Source organism: Ctenopharyngodon idella, chromosome 24 (genome assembly GCF_019924925.1).
Source record: "Ctenopharyngodon idella isolate HZGC_01 chromosome 24, HZGC01, whole genome shotgun sequence".
NCBI classification, from domain to species: domain Eukaryota; kingdom Metazoa; phylum Chordata; class Actinopteri; order Cypriniformes; family Xenocyprididae; genus Ctenopharyngodon; species Ctenopharyngodon idella.
This window is the reverse complement of record NC_067243.1, coordinates 19,008,519-19,032,821: the sequence shown is the minus strand read 5'-3', so window position 1 is coordinate 19,032,821 and position 24,303 is coordinate 19,008,519. Positions and strand designations below refer to the sequence as shown.

Below are 24,303 nucleotides of genomic sequence, written 5' to 3'. Positions count from 1 at the left end.
ACTGTCAGCAGGGCATGGGAAAACCCATTAAATGTTAAAAGGATAAGATCGCAGCGGACATTCAAATGGATATTTTATTATGAACATAGGACTGACCTGAAGGAAAATGCTAAATCTGAATGCAGGTAATACACTTGGTCACTCGATATCTCTCTCACAATACTCTTCTACATAATGCAGTAAGCTTCAATGAACAAAATCAATTCAGAACAAACATATGTTTACGCAGCGATACTTATGTAATGCAGTCGGCTGTATGTTTTCGGGAATTTTACAACGCCTTCGAACGCGGCTCAACCAATCAGAATCAAGGGCCAGAACTATTCGTTTTATAATACTTTTTCTTTTCTAATAAAATGGCCATGTACTTTGGTTTTGCTAATGCTAATTTCTTAGCTAGCTACACAATTGAATAATATTTTCGCACTTTTTTTTGCATAATTTGACCAATTTGCAGCTTGACTGGAAATGACAGACAATACAAATATTCACATTAAGTGATATTTACCTTGATTTAACTCATATTTCATCTCAAGCTTTTCACTGACAATGTTGTTTTCTTTGTAAAAAAAAGTTGACTAACTTTTGAAAAAACTGTGATGATCATACATTTAAAAATGTAATATATGTACTCAAAAGTTTGAGGTCAGTACTTTTTTTAAAAAAAAAATACTTTTAATCGGCAAGGATGCATTGCATTTAAATAACATTAAAAACATTTATAATGTTACAAAATACTTCTATTTCAAACAAATGCTGTTTTTTAAACTTTATATTCATCAAATAATCCTAAAAATGTATCAGTTCCACAAAAATAATGAGCAGCACAACTGTTTTCAACATTGTATCATTTGTATATTCACACTGTGTGTTTAAGGGAATATTTGAACAAAAACAGCAATATAAGATTGCAGGGGTTTTTAAGAGGGTCAGTGGGATATTGGGTCACACTTGCATAATGTGCCTAAAGTCAAACAACATTACTGTGGTTTATAGGGCACAAGAGTTTATGTGAGATTTGTTCACTAATCGTTTTCTCTCTCGTTCTCTTTTTCTAGGCCTGCATTTGAGCCTGAGTCTTCCTCACCTGCCAGCCATGGACTAGACAGGAGGAGTGTGTGACCTCAGACATAACCATGGTGGTGAGGTGGCTGCTCAACTCCCATTGAGAACACAGAAAGTAAGAATGCCTTTATTCATGTGCTCGGCATTTATTCAGATGATTTCACAGGAACATTACGAAGCCCACGCGGAATCTGTTTCCACGGAAGCATGATAAAAGCAAATTTACATAGAATTTTAATAACCGTCATTGGATAATTTCATTGACATATTTCTGCACCGTATGTGTTTATTTACCTGGGGACAAAACAAAACTTAAAAAAAATGTTTATGTAAATGTTAAAATAATATACATTTTATAGTCATGGTGAGCTCTAATATTTCAGCTGCTAGAAATTGTTCTTTGTACAAGATATATATATATATATATATATATATATATATATATATATATTACATTCATGATAGTATACAACAAATGTATATTATATTATAAAATGGTTAGTTCCTGTCCTTGATTCTGATTGGTCAATAGCTGTGTTTTATTCACGATAAAACACGGCTATGACCGCTTCACCCAACGGTTCTGTGTATCACTAAACTGTTTGTTCTCAGTTGATATTGTTCATCGAAGCTTACTGTATTATGTAGAAGAGTATTATGAGAAAGAGATCGATTGAGTGAGTTTATTACCTGCATTCAGATTTAGCATTTTCCTTCAGGTCAGTCCTATGTTCATAATAAAAAATCTGTTTAAATGTTCAATGTATTATCTGTATTATATGACTGACAGCGCTAGTCAAAGCATTTATCAGTTGCGTCTTGTTCCGTGTTCACAACAATTCAGTCTTTTCAATGTAAAAGTCTTCGCTACTGACTGACACACTCATAAAGACAGTCTTTGCTGCCATCTAATGGTGTAAAAATGTAACTTCTGCTGCTGTTCACGGTCAGGGACTATTTTTTCCGGCGGAAGGAAGGCTTTTAGTAAGAGTTTACTTCATGAAAGTTGCATTGTTACATATTCTTGGCTTTAAGAATATGCATTAGAACCCAAATGGGCACAAACCATTTCAAAATGTGTTTTGAAAAACTAGCAGAAAGCATTTATTTTTTAAAAATAAATTGGCTGTGGCCACTTAAACTCCATCACAAATCACACTGAATCCAGATCTTAAACATGCTAGCAAGGAAATTTGGCTGAGATTGTACTAAAGGTTTTTTAAGCTATGGCTTTTGACATATTTATGTTTGAGTTTTATTGGATAAAGATCATTGTGATGGTATTTGCCTTTATATATATTACAGAATAGGTCAGTCAGTGGGCAGTGGATCCGTAATTTAAATTTATGAGGTGTTTTATAAACAGTTATACCCAAATACATTCTGGAACCGCTGGATATTTTGAGCTAATGGTTTGAGTGCTTTACTGAACTGATTTTGCTTACGGTGAGACCCAATGCAGCCCCAAACGTACCTCACAATGCAAAGAGCAGGATGGAAGTGGGTCAGCTAAACTGCTGCTAAAATGCTGGGATTTCTGATAAATAATGCAAGGCATATGAAAAGAAAAAAGTTTCCATATCTTGATGTTGGAGATATACGTTTTTTGGTGTTAAAACACAGAAGCTATCTTTTGAAGTGTGATAAGTAGGGCTGCATGATATGTATATATATATATATATATATATATATATATATATATATATATAAAAGCTTGATTGTTTAACGTTTGAAAATTAAGAAATTAAGTATTGTTAGTATTACTATTAGTATTGTCATTTTACATTAAATTATTTTTTATTACTAACAGTACATTAGTATTATTACAATATATTTCTTATTTTAATATTTTATTTAATAATAATCACAATAAAATCATAATAATTATAATAATTAACAATAAATAATAATTATTATTTTATGATCATATTGAATTGATAAAAAACTGGGAATGTGGCATATCAAGTGGATAGTTTTTTGCCGTTTTTTTTTTTTTTTTTTTTTAACTTTCACTTTATGCTTATCTCAAGACTTGGTTCTTGTAGAAAGTAAACGCAAGTACGAACACCCACATTTTTCAAGTTTGCTCAGCCTTACGTATTTCACACCCAAAAAAATCCTCAAAGTAAAATTAAAAAAATATATATAAAAATCACCCCACGCACTCTTGAATGATTCATTCTTTCCAAATAGAGCTATTCAAGTCATCTAGTGAAAATTCTTATATCTTTTCATATTGCGTATATTGCAGAAAAACCAAATATTGCAATTTTCCAATATCATGTAGCCTTAATAGTAAGTATGATATATATGTAAAAAAAAAAGTACTGTACTTATAAAAAGGGGCAAATAATTACTTAGCATTTGTCCTTAAAGACATGACAACCCTACTAAATTTCTTAATGATTATTTTATTTTGTTTTATTTTATTATTTTTTATTTTTGAATCCATTAAGAATACAACCAAATTTCAAAAGCAAAATGCCTACAATTTTTACCACTGAATATTGAGGTATTATGTATTTATATGTATATATGTTTTATTTGTATTATGTTATATTTGTATATTTGAAATAATTTTTTTATTTTCCCACATTATATATTAACCACACAGGTTGTGTAAAGGTCATCAGGCTTTCTGTGATTATGTCATTCTGTCATCTGTTTGAACCTGACAACATCTGGCAGCACAAATGTGACCTATCAAAAAGCACAAAAAGAAGCCAGCCGCCGGTATTGTTAATGTGCTCATTCCCTTAGAGGATGAATGGTCTAATCTTACGTTTAATTCTGCAGGGTTAGTCAGGCTTCTCTAATGGCTGTAGCAGAATGTTATTACAGGTTTTGTAGTCTTACTCAAAGCGCAGTGGATTTGTATCATTTGAAAATTCGCTCTCGGCTGTTCGGTTTAGATTAGAGGCCGAAAACATGCTACATGCAAGTATGCAAACACAGGTGTGAATGGTTGACCAGTGCATTGTGAGAATAAAATATCATTGAACATACTTAACATGCACTGTTGTGTTGCTGTGATGGTAAAAATTAGCATTTTTTAAGGATAAAAAATCTAATTGTACTCTAAAGGGTACAATTAACAACAGAGCCCAAACTATTAAATTCAGTTGCTATTTATAAAAAAAAAAAAAAAAAATGTAAAGTGCACATGAGGCAGGTTTTGCGTTAACTTCTAAATCTAATTATAAATATGTTTTTCAATTAGTTTTCTACTCCAATTCATTTTTGAAATATGATCATTTACACAGTTACTGTCATAACTTGTTTTCATTTCAAAATGTATTTAAACATATTAAATGAGATATTTCTAACAGGTAAAGTAAATATAATGTATATATAAGCTAATATAGGTCATATATTTAGTAAAACGCTTCCCTCTAGAGTTCATTTCTCTAGTGAACTAACATGCTGTGGACACTAAATGACTTGCCTGAGGTAAATGTAATGCTACGTGAGATATTATTCTCAAGCTGTTTTATTGATGTCTTTCCGCGGTTGAAACACAGGTTGAGAGATTACACGTAAACATATCTATGCATAGATCGTCTGTTCTTCTTCTGCGCTTTTCCTGTTGTGGCGGTAAGCAAACAGTGTTGCATTGGTGCGCCCCCTTCTGGATTGGAGTGTGAATCGACTCTCACTGACTGTATTCATCATCGTACCGTGATGGTTCGGGATGAATACATGTACACCCCTAACATATATATAGCCATATCGTTTTTTTTTTTTTTTTATCATTGATGATCATTACCCAGCTGTATTGGGAACACATCATAAAGCATGTTTTGGGTCGGTAGTGGAAAGTTAAGCTTTTTCTGTTGCACTCAGGTAGTGGGAAGTTAAGCTTTTTCTCCACTGTGGGCAGCTCCACATTCCTCTAATTTTTGTGTCACGCTCCATAGATGGTGCGGAAGCTGCTGGCCGTCGGTCCGGTTGTCTGACACACGGCACACGCGCACAGATAAACAGCCCTCTGTTATTGCAGCTAACCTGTAGGTGTTGCCCCCTCCCGCCTGCATAGTTGGTTTGGACTGATCTCACCAGCATCAAACAATGGCGCACTTCATAAGGCAATGACAAAAAAGGCCTTGAGCAGAATGTCAGCCAATATAGCCCAGCATAAAAATCCCACACGCAGACTGCATACTGTCATCACAGTGTTGAAACCTCACACCAGTCTGTCCACTGTCCAGCGGTATGACTCACTCACATGGCCATGTGACACTGCGAACACACCAAAACACACACACAACAGGTTATTGACCCACCACAACTTAATGTCTTAAGGCCTGTTCACACCAAGAATGATAACTATAAAGATAACTATAACGATAATTATTAGTGTCCACAGCATTGCATTATATTGCATTACACATGTGCTGCAGTTTTGTTGTCTGTCACTTTAAATGCTTGAGTGCTTTAAAGTCGGGTGGAGTCTGATTGGCTGTCATTGTTTTTATCAGTTTTCAGCTGGAAAAGAATCAACCTTAGTAAAGCACAATATATCTCACTATATCTTATCTCTAATTAAGCCAAATTATGGCCAACAGCTGCGTCCCACATTCTCTTTGGGAGTTTGTTAGTATTCCTAGCAGTACGGTGGGTTAATCATATCCAGGTGTCTCACCGTCAGCTGTTGTGAGATCAGTTTCCAGACACTCCTCGCAGTCATCACTCATTCCTCAGGCCACATTCATCTCTGATTAATCTGAATGTGATCAACTGCAACTTTATAACTGCAAATAACAGCTTTGCATAATGGCAATGCTTCATTTTGTGCTCAATCTTTTGTTTTATCTTTTATATTATGTTCTGCATTGTTTTATATGATGTTTTTTGTTATTTCTGTGTAGATGAGAGTGTGAAGCTGCAGGGCAGGCAGCGCAGCCACATGATCCCATGACTCTGGACATGGATGCGGTCCTGTCAGACTTTGTTCGGTCCACAGGGGCAGAACCGGGTCTGGCACGAGACCTGCTAGAAGGTAAGAGACCTGATCTGCACCTTTTTTTTCTTTTCTTTTTTTGGAATCATGCTTAAATACTGGATGTTAATTTTGCACCGATGTCTTATTTTTAATGTTTTATTGGTTATTAGTTGTAGATGCCTAATGTTGCATTTAATGGTAATGGTACCTCATTTAAGGGTCTTAATATTTAGGTCAGTCCTTACGAACTTGATCCTGAACTTGGTCTTTATTTTAAACAGTATATCTATTGTATATATTAGGGGTGTTTCCTTCAAGCCCATTGAGTTTTAACAGACTTCCTAGACCATGCAATGGGTTTGGTGGGGGGTAATTGAGAATGAATGGGGGAAAGTCATGTGAGAAGTGTCAGTGCCTCCATTGCGCTATGACTGGCCATTCACGCGATAAATCCCACTTATGGTTTTCATGCGGGTTCTGCATCCGCAAATCAGTTTGAACAAAAATTGGGGTAATGGAAAGAGTATTTAAAAAGTGAAGAACGCACCAACTTAGATATGACTGCTTTATGTCACCTCAAATGACTTAAATGTAACCATGGTTTTCTGAGAAGGGAACGAGATGCTGCGTCTGATGTTGACGCTGTGGGAATACCTCAACTATTCTAATCCTGATTGGCGCAACGTCACCCTGTGATGCATGGCGGCGTACCATGGAATCTATAAAGGATACCCGGAACAAAGGAATTTTAGCTTCTGACTGGCTGAAGCAAGCTGCTCACAGGCATGCAGGGAGTATGGCAAGGCGACACAGTGTCTCATTCCTTTCTCAGGGAGCCATGGTTACAGTCATAACCTGAGACGTTCCCTTTTGAGGGAACTCTGATGTCAGTGCTATGGGGAACAAAACCAGCGCTTGTCCTCCGCCCCTGCCTCGACAGGACGTCTGCATAGTAACCTAATCTCAAAGCACTCCTAGAAAAGTTGTCCTCTGAACTGGAGAAAGCATATACTTCTTGGAGTTTAGTCTTACCCGCAAGAACCTTATGGGGGCTAGGACAACATCTCGATGCCGAATCACCATCTCTCGAGACTGGGATAGAATGCCCTGAAATCTCAGCGGAGCCAGAGCTACATCCATGAACTTTGTGAAGGTGCGAGGGGACAATGCTAGGCTGAAAGGAAGAGTTCAATACTGGTAAACTTTGTCCCCCGAAAGCGAATCTAAAGAACTTCCTATGTTGAGGAAGGATGGAAATGTGGAAGTATGTGTCCTTTAGACACAAAACTACAAACAAGTCCTCAGATCTGATTTGGGACATGATAAGCTGAATCGTCAACATTTAGAACCTGTACCTCCTTAGAGTACGGTTTAACTAACGTAGATCTATAATAGGACGTAACCCCCATCCTTCTTTGGAACTATGAAGTACCGGCTGTAGAACCCGGAATCCCTTCTTGGGAGGAGGAACGTGCTTAATGGCCTCCTTCGCCAAGAGAGACTAAACTTCTTGTTCCAGCATCTGAGCCAGATCAGAGCCTACTACCATAGACATCACCCCCTTAAATCTTGGTGGACGAAAACCAAACTGGAAGCAACACTCTTTTTTTGTTGCTGCCTGTGAGAGGAGCTAGAGGCTGATGGCTGGGGCCGCCGACTTTTGCTTAGCCTTCTGGAACTCGACAACTGAACTGACCGCATCGCCGAAGAGGTTAGGAGGAGATAGTGGGGCATCCAGGAGAAACAATTCATCTTTCTCTTTAATCTCCTGAGAGGTAGCTATCTCTACATAGCCACCAGAGCTGACATGGAGCGGCCAATGGCACAAGCTATCTTCTTGGTGGCCTGGAGAGACAAATCTGTCAGCTTCATCCAGGTCTCTAAGCAGGTCAGCCTGGTGTACCAGGAGTATAGCCACAGTGTACAGGCATGCACCAGCCTGACCTGCTGTCATATAAGCCTTGCCCACCAAAGATGATGTTGTTCTACAGGGCTTGGTGGGCAGGTTCGGGTCATGAGGGATGATGCAGCCTCAGGAGAAAGATATCAAACCAGCATCTCTTCAACCCTGGGCATCATCCCATAGACATGCTCCTTCATCCGCAAGATCTAAACATAGTTGTAGATCATGGGGCTGGAGATGTGAGAGAAGAACAGCTCAAAACAAAAACAAAACATTGTGCTTTTGTAAAATAAAAAAAACAAACAGAATGCCACTTTCTGCCATCCTGGTTTCCTTTCCATGAAGTGGAGCGTGTCAAAAATAATTAATCAAAACTCGGCGTATAGGCTACTAGCAAGCTCTTGCGTGCTATCTGAACCCTTGTTTTGGGTTGATGCATAGATTGTCCTATCTTCTTCAGCTCTTTTTCCTGTTGTGGTGGTTAGCAAACAGTGTTGCACTACCATGCTCGCCCCCTTGTGGATTGGAGTGTGGATCGACTGTGACTGACTGTATTCATTGTCTGACTGTATGCACCGAACTGTGACGTCTATACCGTGACAGTTCGAGACGAATACAAGTACAGTTACACAGCTAATATATAATTATATATATATATATATATGTATGTATATATATATATATATATATATATATATATATAATTATTATTATTAGTTTTTTTTTTTTTTTTTTTGCTGTTATGCCTTTATAACTTAAATAAATGAAATTAGTCATTTGAATTCAATTTCTAATGATATAACTCCTTCAGAGTTTTGTTGGTGTTGCCTAATATAGTCAGGTCTATTGTAAATTGCTGAGCTTTACTAGATTTACAGTACTGCTGTGACAGTAATGTAGGCAATGACGATAGGCATTTTTCCTTCTGTTTGTGTGCCGTCTGTGTGTCTAGGTTTGATTTTTGCCCCAAAATGCACCGTCAAATCTACAGTGGCACTGTGCTTGAGATTTAATTCAAGCTAAATTGTTTTCTCTAGTGTATTGTGTTGATGTGCAACTTCTCTTTTAATGATGTCTATTGTAATAACCTTTGTCTAGACCAGAGCACAGTATGCTTTGACCTGTGTTTCAACTGCTTGGTCCCTTTTGGCTCGTTGATGATGCTTTCGACTCATTCCAGACTCACTTGAATGTCCCAAGGGTTCTGGTTTTCTGCTGTGATAAGGGTTTTGTGCTGGTCTACTTTCTGCTCTGATTGGCAACAGGGAGGGCCTGCCACGGTGGGCGGCGGGGCAGATTTAGGGCCCAGTGTGATGGCTTTATGACCAGGCTCTCCCCAGGAGACCTTTGTGCCCATTGAGTGGAACTCATTGAGGAATGGAGGGCTGCAGTCACTGGCACACAAGTGCAGTTTGTCCTGAGGAGACGGGCCAAAGAGAAAGAAAGAGTGAGAGACATATCGACAAATAACAAGGCAAGGCCGAGGGGAGAGAAATATTCCCTTTATAGAAAAGAACAGGACAGAGAATAGAGCCAGAAAAAGAAAAAGTGCACCCTTTTGAGAAACGATGTTCAAAGAAGAACAAGAGAACCTGAAGGTGGAGAAGAATGCACTATATGGCTGTTTTTCAATCCTACAGCATCATTGACAGTTTATATGTTATAAAATCATTGTACATTTTTACGATGGCAGACTTGACGACCACTATTTTTTATTTTCTTAGGATGTAGCTTTAGATGGTAGCAGTGAGGCAGCTCATTAGATTTTGTGAAGCCGAAAAAGGGGGTACATCAACAAGAAAGTAGAAAAAAATAAGAGAACAGTATGACTCCAGTATGACTTTTAGTTTTTAAGTGTACATATGTACCTAAACACACACCTGCTTCAGCTTGGGCCTCACTCAGCATCAGCTATAGGTGGCTGTTCAGCTGCAAGTGTTGTCCTCACCTGCCTGGCCAAGGCCACCTCGATCTCGAAGGCCCATACCTTAGACCATCACACATCATCACATGATGATATTACCAATCTGTTTGGAGCCTGACACTGATAGAGCAGTGCTGTTTTTAACAGAATGTTGGAGTAAAGAGAAACACATCAGTCTTTGCTTTACCATCATCACCCTGGTGATATTTCCAAGCACATGGGAAATTATTTTTGACAGGGTCATTGTCACGGGTTGGTTAAATAAGTAAATGCACGATGAAGAATAATCCATGGAACAGGTTTTAATGACAGATACTCAGGAGGAATGCAGAGAATATTAACCAAACTACTTCAAACAAAGATGAACAGAGAATGGATGAGAACTCAGGGTTTAAATACATGGAGAAAACAAAGGTAACTAATGAGTTAATTAATGAGACAACAGGTGAACAGAATGATAAATCAAAGAACTGACTAACGCATACCAAAACTACAGGTCACAGGGAGCCACTAGAATAGTTCCCTGAAAACAAATTTCTCCCCCGGGCCATGTTCCTGGTTAAATTTGCACCGGGAATAGGAACTCTGAAGCGGCCTTAAGCGCGGCATTTACAAACGCTAAAAACTGAATGGAGGATGCCATGATCGGAGCTGTGTTTGTTGTGTGTCGTGAGTTTCGTGATAACGAAGATGGAATTTAAACGCATAATAATGCGACTGAAAGAGCAAAAAGTGGGGCTAAGAGACAATCTCCAATGACAACTTTCAGTATTACATATCATCGAGGTGGAGAAAAGAACACAACCCCGCAGACAACAGGTAAATGCCGTTATCGCTGTTTTCCATGTTCGTGAAGTAAATATGTTTACATGGCTTTTTAAAAATGCTGGTGTTTGACATGCGTTCGGCCAATCAACATACACTCATGTCACTGATAGTTCCTAAAGTTCTGGTTTAGACCCTGCTCTGAAGTAGGAGCTAATTTAGTTCCGCCAAAAGGAGTTCCTAGAACTAAAATCGTTCCTAGTTCCTGCGGTGCAAACACGGCAAAATCCGGGTACTTCAGCCAATAGTTCTAGGAACTATGAAAAGAACTTCTGATGCAACCACTACTTAATTTCCATAGATTAAGCAGGTTGCTGAGTGTTTTGTCTTATCCAGCATTTATTCTCCATAAATCATGTCATACATTAGAGTGAATGCACTGAACCAGCTATTTTAGATGTTGCATAAGCAATCCTACTATCTCTCTGCTAATGTGCATTTAAACCCTTCTCTGAGGACTATCTGTTAATAGATAGCTGTTAAATGCTTATAGCAAGCATGTTCCTCAGAAAAAGATCTAGGATCAGCACCTTCCTGCCCCAATCTATCCTTAGTAATCGCAAAAAACCCACAAGACTGTTCTCAGATCAGTACTAACTGCTCTACTGTGAGGCACTGCTGTAAAAACAGTGAGGCTGAGGCTTGTTATTCAGAATTAGCAATTTGTTAATGCTCTTTTAATGGCCCCACCGCTGACATTTCACTCCAACGAAAACAATCCTGCCTCTAAGTAGCCGTAGTTATGAATGAAAAGGTTATGAAGTGCCTTCAGTCCTCCCCCTAGATCCCAAATAAATGGCTCCACTGCAGTCAAGCAAAACATACTTTGTACCCGAAAAAGCTTGGGGAAAAAAACCTCTATCCACATGTTTATGGCTTATTAGGCCTGGAAATAAAATTGTGATTTTCTCCCACTGTGTGGTTATGTAATCCATTGTATCATACAGAGTTTTTAAACGTAATGCTGAGCCAGTTCCCAGAAAGCAAACGGCAGGAATGTCCTCAACATCCCTCGAAAGGGTCGAACGTCTGGAACTTTTCACCCTCATCTCCTCCACACATACGTGCGGGAAGAAGTGGAACTATTGAACGGGAGCATGTAATGAGACATAAACTGGACTACTTAGCTAAAGGCTGGCCGCAAGTGCAGACCCTGCCAGCTGTCAGCATCCCAGCCATCACGCACACTCTCAAGTGCTCACGAAGCACTGCATGGACCATGATATTTATGTAACATGCACTCAATAACCTCTGTATATGTCTGCAATGCCTTGTTTGTGCCACCATGTTGCTATATTACTAGTAGGCGTTTTCGTTATTTGTGGCCTGTGGAATGGTTCATAGCTTCTGAAAGTCTGATCACAAATGATTTGGAAACACCCACAACATACCAATAGTCTCAATAGTCATCGCTCATGCCACTTTGTGCCAGTCGTTTGGTCACTTCAAGTCACTGAGTGTGATTGGCCCTTTATTGGTCTAGAGATGCAGGTGTATGTGCTGCTGCAGGTGTATGTGTGTTTAAAGCTGACTGCAGTGCATCCCAGCAAACAGAACGTTCCCTTAATGTTGCCATTTGGTTATTTTTTGGGAACCAAATAAGAATGTTCTGGGAACATTCTTTGTAGGTTCTTTTATAACCTTTATAAATGAACCTTCCCAGAACATTTTTTTTTTATCCTAAAGAGAACTTATACAGAATGTTCTCTAATAGTTATTTTTGGGTTTTATTTGGTAACACTTTAGTTTAGGTTCCAATTCTCACTATTAACTAGTTGCTTATTAGCATGCATATTACTAGGATATTGGTTTTTTATTAGTACTTAATAAGCGGTAATTAGAAGTTTGAGGCAAAAGTCGTAGTTAAAGGATTATTTCGCTTTAATGAAAATTACCCCAAGATTTACTCACCTCAAGCCATCCTAGTTCTATATGGCTTTTTTCTTTCTGATGAACACAATCTGAGTTCTATTAATAAACATCCTGATGCATCCGAGCTTTGTAATGGCAGTGAACAGGACCAACAAGTTTGAAGCTCAAGAAAGTGCATCCATCCTTCATAAACGCTCTCCACACGGCTCCGGGGGGTTAATAAAGGCCTTCTGAAGTGAAGTGATGCGTTTGTGTAAGAAAAATATCCATATTCAACAAGTAAAGTATCTAGCTTACACCAGACCGCCTTCCGCATTCAACTTAACAATAAGTTGAATACAGAAAGTGTAGGATGTAGCGTAAGTGTTTTGAACTGCAAGAGGCGTTACACTTTCCTCGTAAGCTGAATACTGATGGTGGTAAGGCTGGGACAATACATTGATTCTCGATCGATACAATGAATCTGGATCGATCCTGATATTTTCCTCTTGAATCGATTCTGAGCTTAGTTTTAACAGCAGATGGCGCTCTAGGCTTGTTTTTAACCGCACACTCAAATGTTCACGAAGAAGACTGTTGGACAGCACTCGTGCGTTCGGCTGAGTCATGTAAGTGGTTAAATATACTTGCACCTCGGCTTAGAATGCTTTTATGATATTGGTAATTCACTTCAACCTTTTCGAACTTTATGAATGATTATTTTAGGTTTAAGTGGTGTGTGTAAAGGAACTGGAAGCAAGCAGAGTACGAGTGTTTCTAAAGCACATATATTAGTGCCATCTGCTGTTAAAAACTAAGCTCAGAATCGATTCAAGAGAGAATCGCGATACATCGGAAAATATCAGAATCACTCCAGATTCTTTGTATCGCGAATCGAGATTCAGTGTATTGTCCCAGCCCTAGATGGTGGTCTGGCGGAAGCTAGACATTTTACTTTATAACTTGTCAAATATGGATACTTTTTCTTAGACAAATGCATCGCTTCACTTCAGAAGGCCTTTATTAACCCCCTGGAGCCGTGTGGAGTATGTTTATTATCGATGGATGCACTTTCTTGAGCTTCAAACTCATTGCCCCCATTCACCATTTTATCAGAGTGTATCTGTAGAGTGTGTCTTGAGAAGAGATTGGGGGGGGGAACCTAACCTACAAACTGCTGAATAGGAGTAACTAGCATAAAAGCAATGATGCTAGCTACATTTTTGCAGCATGACTAGCCCAGCTTTGATCATTTCCTCAGCTCACTTGGGCACAGAAAATACTTCTGTTTAGTATTAAAAAAACAAAAGAACCTAAACAAAACAGCTTGCTACTAAAGCTACATTATTTTGAAAACAGCTGGGCTAATCATGCTACTAAAAATGTAGCTAACTTCCCTGCTTTTATGCTAGTTACTCCTGATTGTTAGTTTGCAAGCTATTTTTTGCCAAGAAGTCTTTTCTCAAGACACAGACAACATGATGCATCTAACACCAGGATCTTAGTAAGGGTGAGTATTGACTTATGAACACTGTGCACACTATACACTGTACACTAAAAACAGTCCAACCATATTTTGATGTTAGATCAGTCTTCAATTTCTTTGTTAGTTCTGATACATCAGCTAACAGTCAGAGTAAATGCCATGTTTAGTGTGGCATGAACAAAATAGAGTCCATTTAATGGGCCTCATTCATGAAACAGAATACATTCTGTTTAAACTGTTTGTAAAACCAAATTCTTGCTTTAAATTTATTGTTGTTGTTTGTGTTTCATGAATGAGGTCCAATATGTTGCAACTGGATTTGTCCCGAGGATATTTATGGAAATGCAGTGTCCGTCTCAATTGGCTGAATTGAAACGGACATTGTACGACTGCATTCTCGTCTCTTTTAACCTAGTTTTCATTTCTCTCAAATAAAACATTCTGTTTACTCTGACTAAAGTCTAGCATATCAACAAAACAATGCAACCCAACACAATAATCCTGATAACAGGAACATACTACTTTATCCGGTGGATGGATTGCGCAAGTTCAATCAAGCAGATGTTCAAAAAGCTGGCTGTGAAACCAAACCCCGTCTAAGTCGAAGACGTGAAAAATTGCTTGCAGATCAGATGCGGCAGGAAAGGAAGATGGAATCAAAAATTTCACTTTAAAATGAAAATTACCCCAATATTTACTCACCCTGAAATGACATTAAAGTATATTTTAGTTTACCATAAATGCTTGTCAGTACTTTCGGCAGTACAAGTAATCATGAAATTATGTATAAATATGTACTTAAAGGGTTAGTTCACCCAAAAATGAAAATTCTGTCATTAATTAAGTTTTATGAATCTTTTGTTTTGAATCAGTAGTTCGGAGCATGTATCAAACTGCCAAAGTCACGTGAACCATTGAAATTTTGAAACGTTTCGAAACACTTATAACGTAACAAAGCCTCGTTTACTAAAATCAAGTGACTTTGGCAGTTTCATATGCGCTCCGAACCACTGATACGAAAAAAGATTCGTAAAGCTTCAAAGCTTCACGAAGCAGTGTTTTGAAATCGCCTATCATTAGATATTGTTGAATAAAGTCGTTATTTAGTTTTTTTGCTGCACAAAAAGTATTCTCATTGCTTCATAACATTAAGGTTGAACCACTGTAGTCACATGAACTGTTTTAAATATGTCTTTAGTAGCTTTCTGGGCATCTGAAAGTGTTAATTATCTTGTTGTCAATGGAGGCCTCACTGAGCCATCTGATTATATCAAAAATATCTTAATTTGTGATCCGAAGATGAATGAAGGTCTTATGGGTGTGGAACGACATGAGGCTGAGTACTTAATGACAGAATTTTCATTTTTGGGTGAACTAACCCTTTAAGTCATTCATAAGTTGGTCAAAAAAGCGATCTAAAATGGAGCTACATTCAGTTTGCTCTAAAGTGTATTATTTTAAGTATATTATTTCCATAATAATTACCCTACTCCTTTTTAAAAGTATGCTCAAGTGTACTTTTTTTTCACAAGGAAAGCTAACATAGCTACTTTTTGTTAGTAACTTGTAGTGTTGTATAACTACCAAATATGAGCTTGGTGCTAGCTAAAAATGCTAAAAGTGTGCTTAGTAATACAATAGTCTCGGATCTTGCACTGACCCCTACTGGCGTGGATGATTGGCAGGGTTTTGCTATGTGGTTGCTAAGTGTTTTTAGCATGTTGGTAAATGTGTTTGCTTCTCTAAAACTGTTATAAAGCTAATATATATTCACAACAAAAATCTTACTCTTTCACCCTGACAAGACAAACAGTTGGAGCTCTCTGAGAACAAAATTTCTCACTGATCTTTTCACCTACCAAACCTCACAAAACTGCCTTCAGATCTGCCACAAGGCTCAAATGATCCTTGGCTGTGTGTTTAGGTCTGATTGACTGATAGATTGTGGCAGGGGAATGATGTGTCCCCGGTTGTCAGTGCCACTCATCATTAACACGTCATCCCACCTGGCTGTTGTTGCCCTCCAACGGCTCCCTGCGGAACCACCATCACAGAAGCTGTTGTGGAAAGCTGAGCGGGAAGGGCCTCGGCGTTTCATCTCAGGCACAGGCCCTTTGTGCGCTTGTTCTGGGAAAAATGACTCAGCCGACACTGGCAGACATTTTGGTATGAGCCTTGTGCTCCATTCAGAGAGACACTATTGTGATTGAGAGATGACATTACATGATGGCAATTCAACAAGGCCCATTAAAAAAAATAAAATAAATAAATTTCTTTAGTTGTGTCACTAATGAAGCTATATTTGTGGTTTATGAGGGGTGTATTGGCACCCTCTAAAGGACTGATAAGGTATCACAACTACTAGTTTTATTTCTGCAGTATGTAGTATGTAAACTGTGCATAGTATGCAAATATTTCTAATACTACTGTTTAAAAAATGCATTGTTGAATAATGTTTTTACATACTATACTAGTAGAAAAGACTGTATATAGTGTTCAGTATGCAGTCAGCTTATAGTAAGCTTTTCATTTTAGAAACGGTCGTGATTGTCACAGTTAGATATCCAGTGTGTCGTCCCTTCACATCACATGGGTGATTGACCGTTCGCACATGTCACTTGTATTAGCAAAGTCTAAAGCAGATAAAGCAGAGTAGCTGATTAATGGGAAAAGAAAAGGTTAATTACTGAAGGAACATCTTGCAGAAGGACTGCAAATGTCCTCATTCATTAGCAAAGACACAGAAGAGCACCAAATTAGACTTGTTCGTTGTCCAGTTTCATTCTTTACCTGCATTTTGTCTTGTTTGAACAAGGAAACTAGCATGAAAGTTGGTTGTACTGCTCTGAATTACAGCCAAGCCCTTGCAGAATCTGTGCCCGCAGAACTGAAAAATACATTTACATTTATTCATTTAGCAGATACTTTTATCCAAAGCGATATAATATAATATAATATAATATAATATAATATAACACATATGAGGATATCTGGAATCAGTTCAGTATCATTATTGAATGTAGCTGATTTTTAAAATTGAACAGGATTGAACAGGATGTTTTCTTTTAAAACATACAAACCTTTGTTGTCAAAGCTCCCAAGGGTACTTGTTAAATTAAATTAGGTGTTTGACCATGTTTGTAACCGGAAAACTTCTAGCTTTAGAATTCAAAAGCACTGACCTACCTCAGACATTATTGAAATATTTTATATTTATGTGGTTTGATTGTATCCACAATATGTGATAATGTCTACAAAATCCAATTGTACACTTAAAGGACAGACAGAGAAGGGGACGTCAACAGGAAGCTGCCATCCACCGCACATTGATTGAGACCCATAATGCTTAGTAAACTGCGAAACGCATGTATCAGAGGTGCTGAGCGGTCATTCGATTAAACCTTAAAATGTCTTTTAAAATTTCAGGCTGGTCAAAGGATGTACAAATCCATAAACTACAATGAGATTTGTATTGATTGATATGGATTCTGGTCCTACATAGGCTGCAGTAAGAATGTAAAAACCCTGTTCAGACTGCCCGATAGAAAACTAGACAAAATGTATGCTAGGGTTCAAATTATAAAAGTTAAGTAAGATTTTATTTATTTATTTATTTCCACTTGGCTTTATATTATTTATTGTCAATTATACATATTTTTATGTAATTAAGTGCTGTCAAATCGATTAATCGTGATTAATCGCATCTAACATAAAAGTTTGTGTGTGTATATAATATATATATATATATGCACACATATACACACTTTTATGTTAGATGTGATTAATCGTGATTTGACCGCACTTAATTACATAAAAATATGTAGTCAAATCAATTAATCACGATTAATTGCATCTAACATAAATGTGTGTGTGTGTGTTTGTGTTTATATACACACACACACATACACACACTTTTATGTTAGATGCGATTAATCACGATTAATCGATTTGACAGCACTAAATTAAATCCATGCAAATTGGGATCACTGGTCATTAAATGCGATGTATTTGAATATATTTGAATATTTACATGAAAAATTACATTTAAGCAACTTCATAACAATAAATATATAGTTACAAATATATATAGGTATTTAAATATATAGGATTTTAAGACCTGCACAGTGTGTATATAAAAATTATTATATATTATATAAATATATTATAAATTATACAAAAAATTTAAATTTTACATTATGTAGGTGATTTCAGGTTTTGCTATCCTTGCAGAAACATTTGGTTTCACACAATATAGGCAAATCCTGAAACACACATACACAGGCTCTATCTCTCTGTAGACGGTTAGAACGACCTGTTTCTTTGGTCCCTGTGAGGCCTTTGGGTTATGGAGATAAGACAGTAGCTGGAGGACATGGAAGCAGCTGCGTTTGTGTGTAGGAGTCTTGAGGTGACTGTCATTTCACATTAGAGCGTTTGGTTTCCCTGTCTCTCTTGTGATCTTCCTCCAATTTTCCTTGGTATGAACTTTCTCTGTTTCAGTATACAAAACGAACTGAACAAAAACAAATCTTTATTGTTTTTTCATCAAATTGTCTTCACATAGAGCACACTGGAGAAAAACCACAAGCGTTTTGTCTCTCTTTATTATCAGGCTTGATGTGAAGCGTAACTTCATTGTTTAGGGTTTGATGCGGCATTTTGTGGCACTCGTGTTGGCAGGTGATGTAATTGGGATTAGACTGAAAAGCCTTATGGGAATTAGCAGTACTTCTCAAACCGTGGCTCAGCGAAATGAAACATAAAGACCAGGTCACGTTCATTAACAATCACCTCCCATTTAGTGGGCATGAAAACACTTCATGATTTTTATATATATATATATATATATATATATACAGGTGCTGGTCATATAATTAGAATATCATCAAAAAGTTGATTTATTTCACTAATTCCATTCAAAAAGTGAAACTTGTATATTATATTCATTCATTACACACAGACTGATATATTTCAAATGTTTATTTCTTTTAATTTTGATGATTATAACTGACAACTAAGGAAAATCCCAAATTCAGTATCTCAGAAAATTAGAATATTGTGAAAAGGTTCAATATTGAAGACACCTGGTGCCACACTCTAATCAGCTAATTAACTCAAAACACCTGCAAAGGCCTTTAAATGGTCTCTCAGTCTAGTTCTGTAGGCTACACAATCATGGGGAAGACTGCTGACTTGACAGTTGTCCAAAAGACGACCATTGACACCTTGCACAAGGAGGGCAAGACACAAAAGGTCATTGCAAAAGAGGCTGGCTGTTCACAGAGCTCTGTGTCCAGGCACAATAATAGAGAGGTGAAGGGAAGGAAAAGATGTGGTAGAAAAAAGTGTACAAGCAAATAGGGATAACCGCACCCTGGAGAGGATTGTGAAACAAAACCCATTCAAAAATGTGGGGGAGATTCACAAAGAGTGGACTGCAGCTGGAGTCAGTGCTTCAAGAACCACTACGCACAGACGTATGCAAGACATGGGTTTCAGCTGTTGCATTCCTTGTGTCAAGCCACTCTTGAACAACAGACAGCGTCAAAAGCGTCTCGCCTGGGCTAAAGACAAAAAGGACTGGACTGCTGCTGAGTGGTCCAAAGTTATGTTCTCTGATGAAAGTAAATTTTGTATTTCCTTTGGAAATCAGGGTCCCAGACTCTGGAGGAAGAGAGGAGAGGCACACAATCCACGTTGCTTGAGGTCCAGTGTAAAGTTTCCACAGTCAGTGATGGTTTGGGGTGCCATGTCATCTGCTGGTGTTGGTCCACTGTGTTTTCTGAGGTCCAAGGTCAACGCAGCCGTATACCAGGAAGTTTTAGAGCACTTCATGCTTCCCGCTGCTGACCAACTTTATGGAGATGCAGATTTCATTTTCCAACAGGACTTGGCACCTGCACACAGTGCCAAAGCTACCAGTACCTGGTTTAAGGACCATGGTATCCCTGTTCTTAATTGGCCAGCAAACTCACCTGACCTTAACCCCATATTGTGAAGAGGAAGATGCGATATGCCAGACCCAACAATGCAGAAGAGCTGAAGGCCACTATCAGAGCAAACTGGGCTCTTATAACACCTGAGCAGTGCCACAGACTGATCGACTCCATGCCACGCCGCATTGCTGCAGTAATTCAGGCAAAAGGAGCCCCAACTAAGTATTGAGTGCTGTACATGCTCATACTTTTCATTTTCATACTTTTCAGTTGGCCATGATTTCTAAAAATCCTTTCTTTGTATTGGTCTTAAGTAATATTCTAATTTTCTGAGATACAGAATTTGGGATTTTCCTTAGTTGTCAGTTATAATCATCAAAATTAAAAGAAATAAACATTTGAAATATATCAGTCTGTGTGTAATGAATGAATATAATATACAAGTTTCACTTTTTGAATGGAATTAGTGAAATAAATCAACTTTTTGATGATATTCTAATTATATGACTAGCACCTGTATGTATGTATATATATATATATATATATATATATATATATATATATATATATGCATATTTATATTGCATATTTTTATGCATATTTTTGACAACATTGCTTTACTTATTGCAGATTATAGATTAAAAATATATCTGATTTTTACCCCAATGGGTTTTTACAGAGGGACCCCCACCTGGAATGCAATTGGGCTAGTTTTGGTCGTGATTGGACAGATTTTGAATAGCAATTGAGTTAGTTTTTTTACGCAAACCTGGCAACCCTGCTAGAGTCCTCAAGGGGGCGATAGAGTTTATAAGTCTGTACCATTAAACAGGATGTGCCGTTGTTGAGTTAGCTAACTATGGCTGCATTCAAAATTGCATACTCTCTTGAGTTGGTACTTATTTTGAATAAGTACTTCACGACCACTAAAAAAACGTGTTCTATATGTGTTTAGTATAAATGTAATCTGGATGTACTACATTCGCCATGTTTTCATTATAATGTGACCTTCGCTTCGACTGTCATTCACAAATCCTCTCCTGTGGCCTCATGGAATAGTAAAGTGTCCATCGTACGCACACTTCAGAATCTTGCCGGAAGTAGTAGGTCATCCGGGGACTTTTTGCCTACTTTTATGAGTACTGTGAATTCAGACACTTCTTTTCTCACATGTACTTTTTTCACCTACTATATAGTACGGAAGTATACGATTTAAGATGCAGCCTTTAACATTTTCTGCAAGATTATTTTCTTTGCTGCTCTGCCATGACAGTTTTCAGTTTGACCTGCAAGAGAAAACGTAGAAGAAGACCTTTTACGCTAAATCGTTAGCATATTCCCACCATGTATCATGAATTCTGTTGTTTGTTTCTGGTGGATCAGGTAAAAACTGGGACCTGAGCGCCGCTCTCAATGATTATGAGCAGCTCCGGCAGGTCCACACGGCCAACCTGCCCCACGTCTTCAATGAGGGCCGTTACTACAAGCAGCCGGAGCGTAGCAGCACCCCGCAGCACATCAGCAAGCCTGAGCAATGCCCCCAGAAACAAGAGGACAACACTCAGGGTGAGCAAAGCTCTCTATAAAGCTCCTTGTGTTGTGACTTATTGCTGTGTTTTCTCGATATTTTCTCCTGTACCAGTTTAGAGTCAGTGTGAAATAAAAATTCACCTCATCTATTTTCTAAATACATGTTATTGATCTGATTGTAAACAATTTGTCTATGCATGTTTCATTTTTTGACCTTGTAATGTTTAATCAAAATGACATAATGGTGAAGTGACAGACTTCTCTTTGGTGACGTTTGCCAGACTTCTCAATCATTTTGTTGGCTTAAACCCCGCCCATTTCTCACAATCAACATCAAGCTCACATTCAGATCCATCGCCTCCATCCAGTCAACAATTCATGGATTGAACAAAGTTCCTGTTCTACATTTTCTTCTTTTTCAATGATCCATTTCACTCAAATGTACATCACTGAAAAGAAAAAAAGATCTGTCACAACTCCCGTTTCATCCTGACTTTAATATGCAGAGACAAGTATAAGTTAGCCATTTGTAGGTTGGTTTCCTTGAGAAGTGTAAACACTGTGGCTCTGTTTGTTTGGGAACAGCGCCACAACAACATTGGCTCAACCAATGGTGTGAGTATGGGGCGGAGCTATCTGTTTTTCTGACCAATGAATGCAGTTCAGTTACCCTTCGTTTTTCATTAGATTTTTAAACTATTTAATGTACTATTAGATCTTATTAGCATTCAAGACAACATAAATACATTTTTGATGCATTCAACCTCTGTAATGTAATTAAAAAATAATTTCAGATTGAAAAATAAGATTGATTGATTGATTGATTGATTTAGAGTTGTCAAAAGTACTGACTTCGGTACCAAGTCGGTAGTGAAATTTAAAAAATGTGACGCTTTGAGCGCTGTTGAGCGGATTCGTAAACACCTCTGATTGGCCATTGTGTTCACTCGCTCATCAGATATGTCTGTGATTGGCTACAATGATCAATGCATGGGAGCGTTTGAAAGCACATGGGAATGTTTGAATAAGAAAGCATTTTAAAAAAACAGGAACGAGAGCGTTTGAAAGCAGGCATCTATTGCGGACCAGTTCTGTTTTCAAACACTCCTGTGATTGATTGATTGATTGATTGTGCGTGAGTGCATGTGTACTTGCGTGCAGTGATGATTTTAATCATTAAAAGATCAAGAACATTTATTAAGAAAGTAAATCTTGTCGGTTTTTATTTCACATCTCTTTCCCCTCTCTCTCTACTAGAGAAGCGTCTGTCTCGGGGCATTTCCCATGCCAGCTCTGCCATCATGTCTCTGGCCCGGCTGCAGGTGTCAGGGGATTGTGCCAGGGAGCAGTTCCCCCTGGAGATGCCCATCTACACATTCCAGCTGCCCGACCTGAGCGTGTACAGCGAGGACTTCCGCAGCTTCATCGAGCGTGACCTCATCGAGCAATCCACCATGGTGGCCCTGGAGCAGGCCGGTGAGCCATAAACGCAGCTCTCAAATCAGTGACGGAATGAATCCGAAGCCTAGCCCTTCATTACAGTGATGATAAACACAGATTTATAATCAGTACTAATGTCAACTTTGATTGCATAAGACTAGCTAGATTGCTAGAGTCAACGCAACACGGCAGCAACAGAATTAAACTAATCCCTGATCTTGGATCAACAGCAAAGCCAAGCGAACAATGAACACAAACCTGCACTTCCCAAACAACATAGCTCATTCTAACACCAAGATTTAAGATTTTTTTTAGTTTAAAAACTTTGTCCATTAATTTTAAGTCATGTAGTCCAATCAACATGCACAAAAAAATAATAAAACAGGAAATTATATCATAGAGAGGACTCTCTATGTTTCCTTTTCTTTGATAGTTACAGCACTTTTGTATTTTTTTATTTCTTTTGAAAGTGGTACAAAACCATATAAAACCAACATAGTTTCTAAGAAATTGGCACATGTGTTTTAAACTAGATTTAAACTAGATAGTTAATTAGCAAATGATCAAATATTACAAGGCAAGGCCATGTCTCGAATTTTTTATAAAGCATAAAGGAATAGAACCGTGAAGGAAATTCTAAGTCTAATCCTAGTTGAGAAATAACCATTTTGAACTATTAGCAAATAATATTTGCATTCATTTGCATTAAAATATGCACTTTTATTTGTATGCCTAATATGGGGGGGTGTGTGTGTGTGGGGGGGGTGTGTGTGTGGGGGGGGGGTGATATGCTAATATGCATGTTATGCTATACACGGACGTATTTCAAGTCTGTGGAAGCTAAATACTATAGCAAAATGCTAACTGGTTAGACATGGCCTCAGGGCTTTGGAAATGCTTTTGGACTGTGGGAGGAAGACCCTATCCCAAGAGAGGGCAGAGAGGCTGAGGGTGGATGCAATGACGCTGCCTGCGGTGAGCTTTAACGGCTCCAGAGAAAAGAGTGGGCGATAGGTCAATGCCCAGTGCAAACCGCCTCAGGGTCGAGAGCTGCAGAGGACTGCTTATTCTGCTACTGCATGCCATGAAAAAAATATGCTTGGTATGCTATACATTATAACTAAAGGCCCTGATGTACTCATTGCGAAGTTCTTTTTCATTGTAGTGTACGTGCACAGTCGAACGCATAGCCTTGCAATGTATACTTCATTTGGCATACGCAGGTGTTCGATGCATGCACAGTTTTGAGCAATCTCTCGCCACGAGTTACAACCCATGTAAACATCTTTGAATTCTTTCATGTTAGAGTTGTACAAATGAGGGTATTTTCTAACCTCTTCACATAATCTCTAGTCTATGTAGGCCTCCGTCGTCGCTGTAGCTTGCATGCGTTCCGGTCTA

General features: G+C 38.1%; 1 protein-coding gene across 2 annotated transcripts in view; it reads left to right on the top strand.

Annotated features, from left to right (window-relative positions):
* Window positions 1-24,303, top strand: part of otud7a (OTU deubiquitinase 7A) — an 88,791-nt gene that overhangs the window by 38,352 nt on the left and 26,136 nt on the right. For both annotated transcript variants that reach the window (XM_051884321.1, XM_051884322.1), the window contains exons 2-5: window positions 1,059-1,180; window positions 5,934-6,064; window positions 21,316-21,498; window positions 22,720-22,938. In XM_051884321.1, coding sequence (XP_051740281.1) covers window positions 5,980-6,064; window positions 21,316-21,498; window positions 22,720-22,938 — 487 coding nt within the window. In that variant the 5' untranslated portion in view covers window positions 1,059-1,180; window positions 5,934-5,979. The remainder of the gene's footprint in view (window positions 1-1,058; window positions 1,181-5,933; window positions 6,065-21,315; window positions 21,499-22,719; window positions 22,939-24,303) is intronic.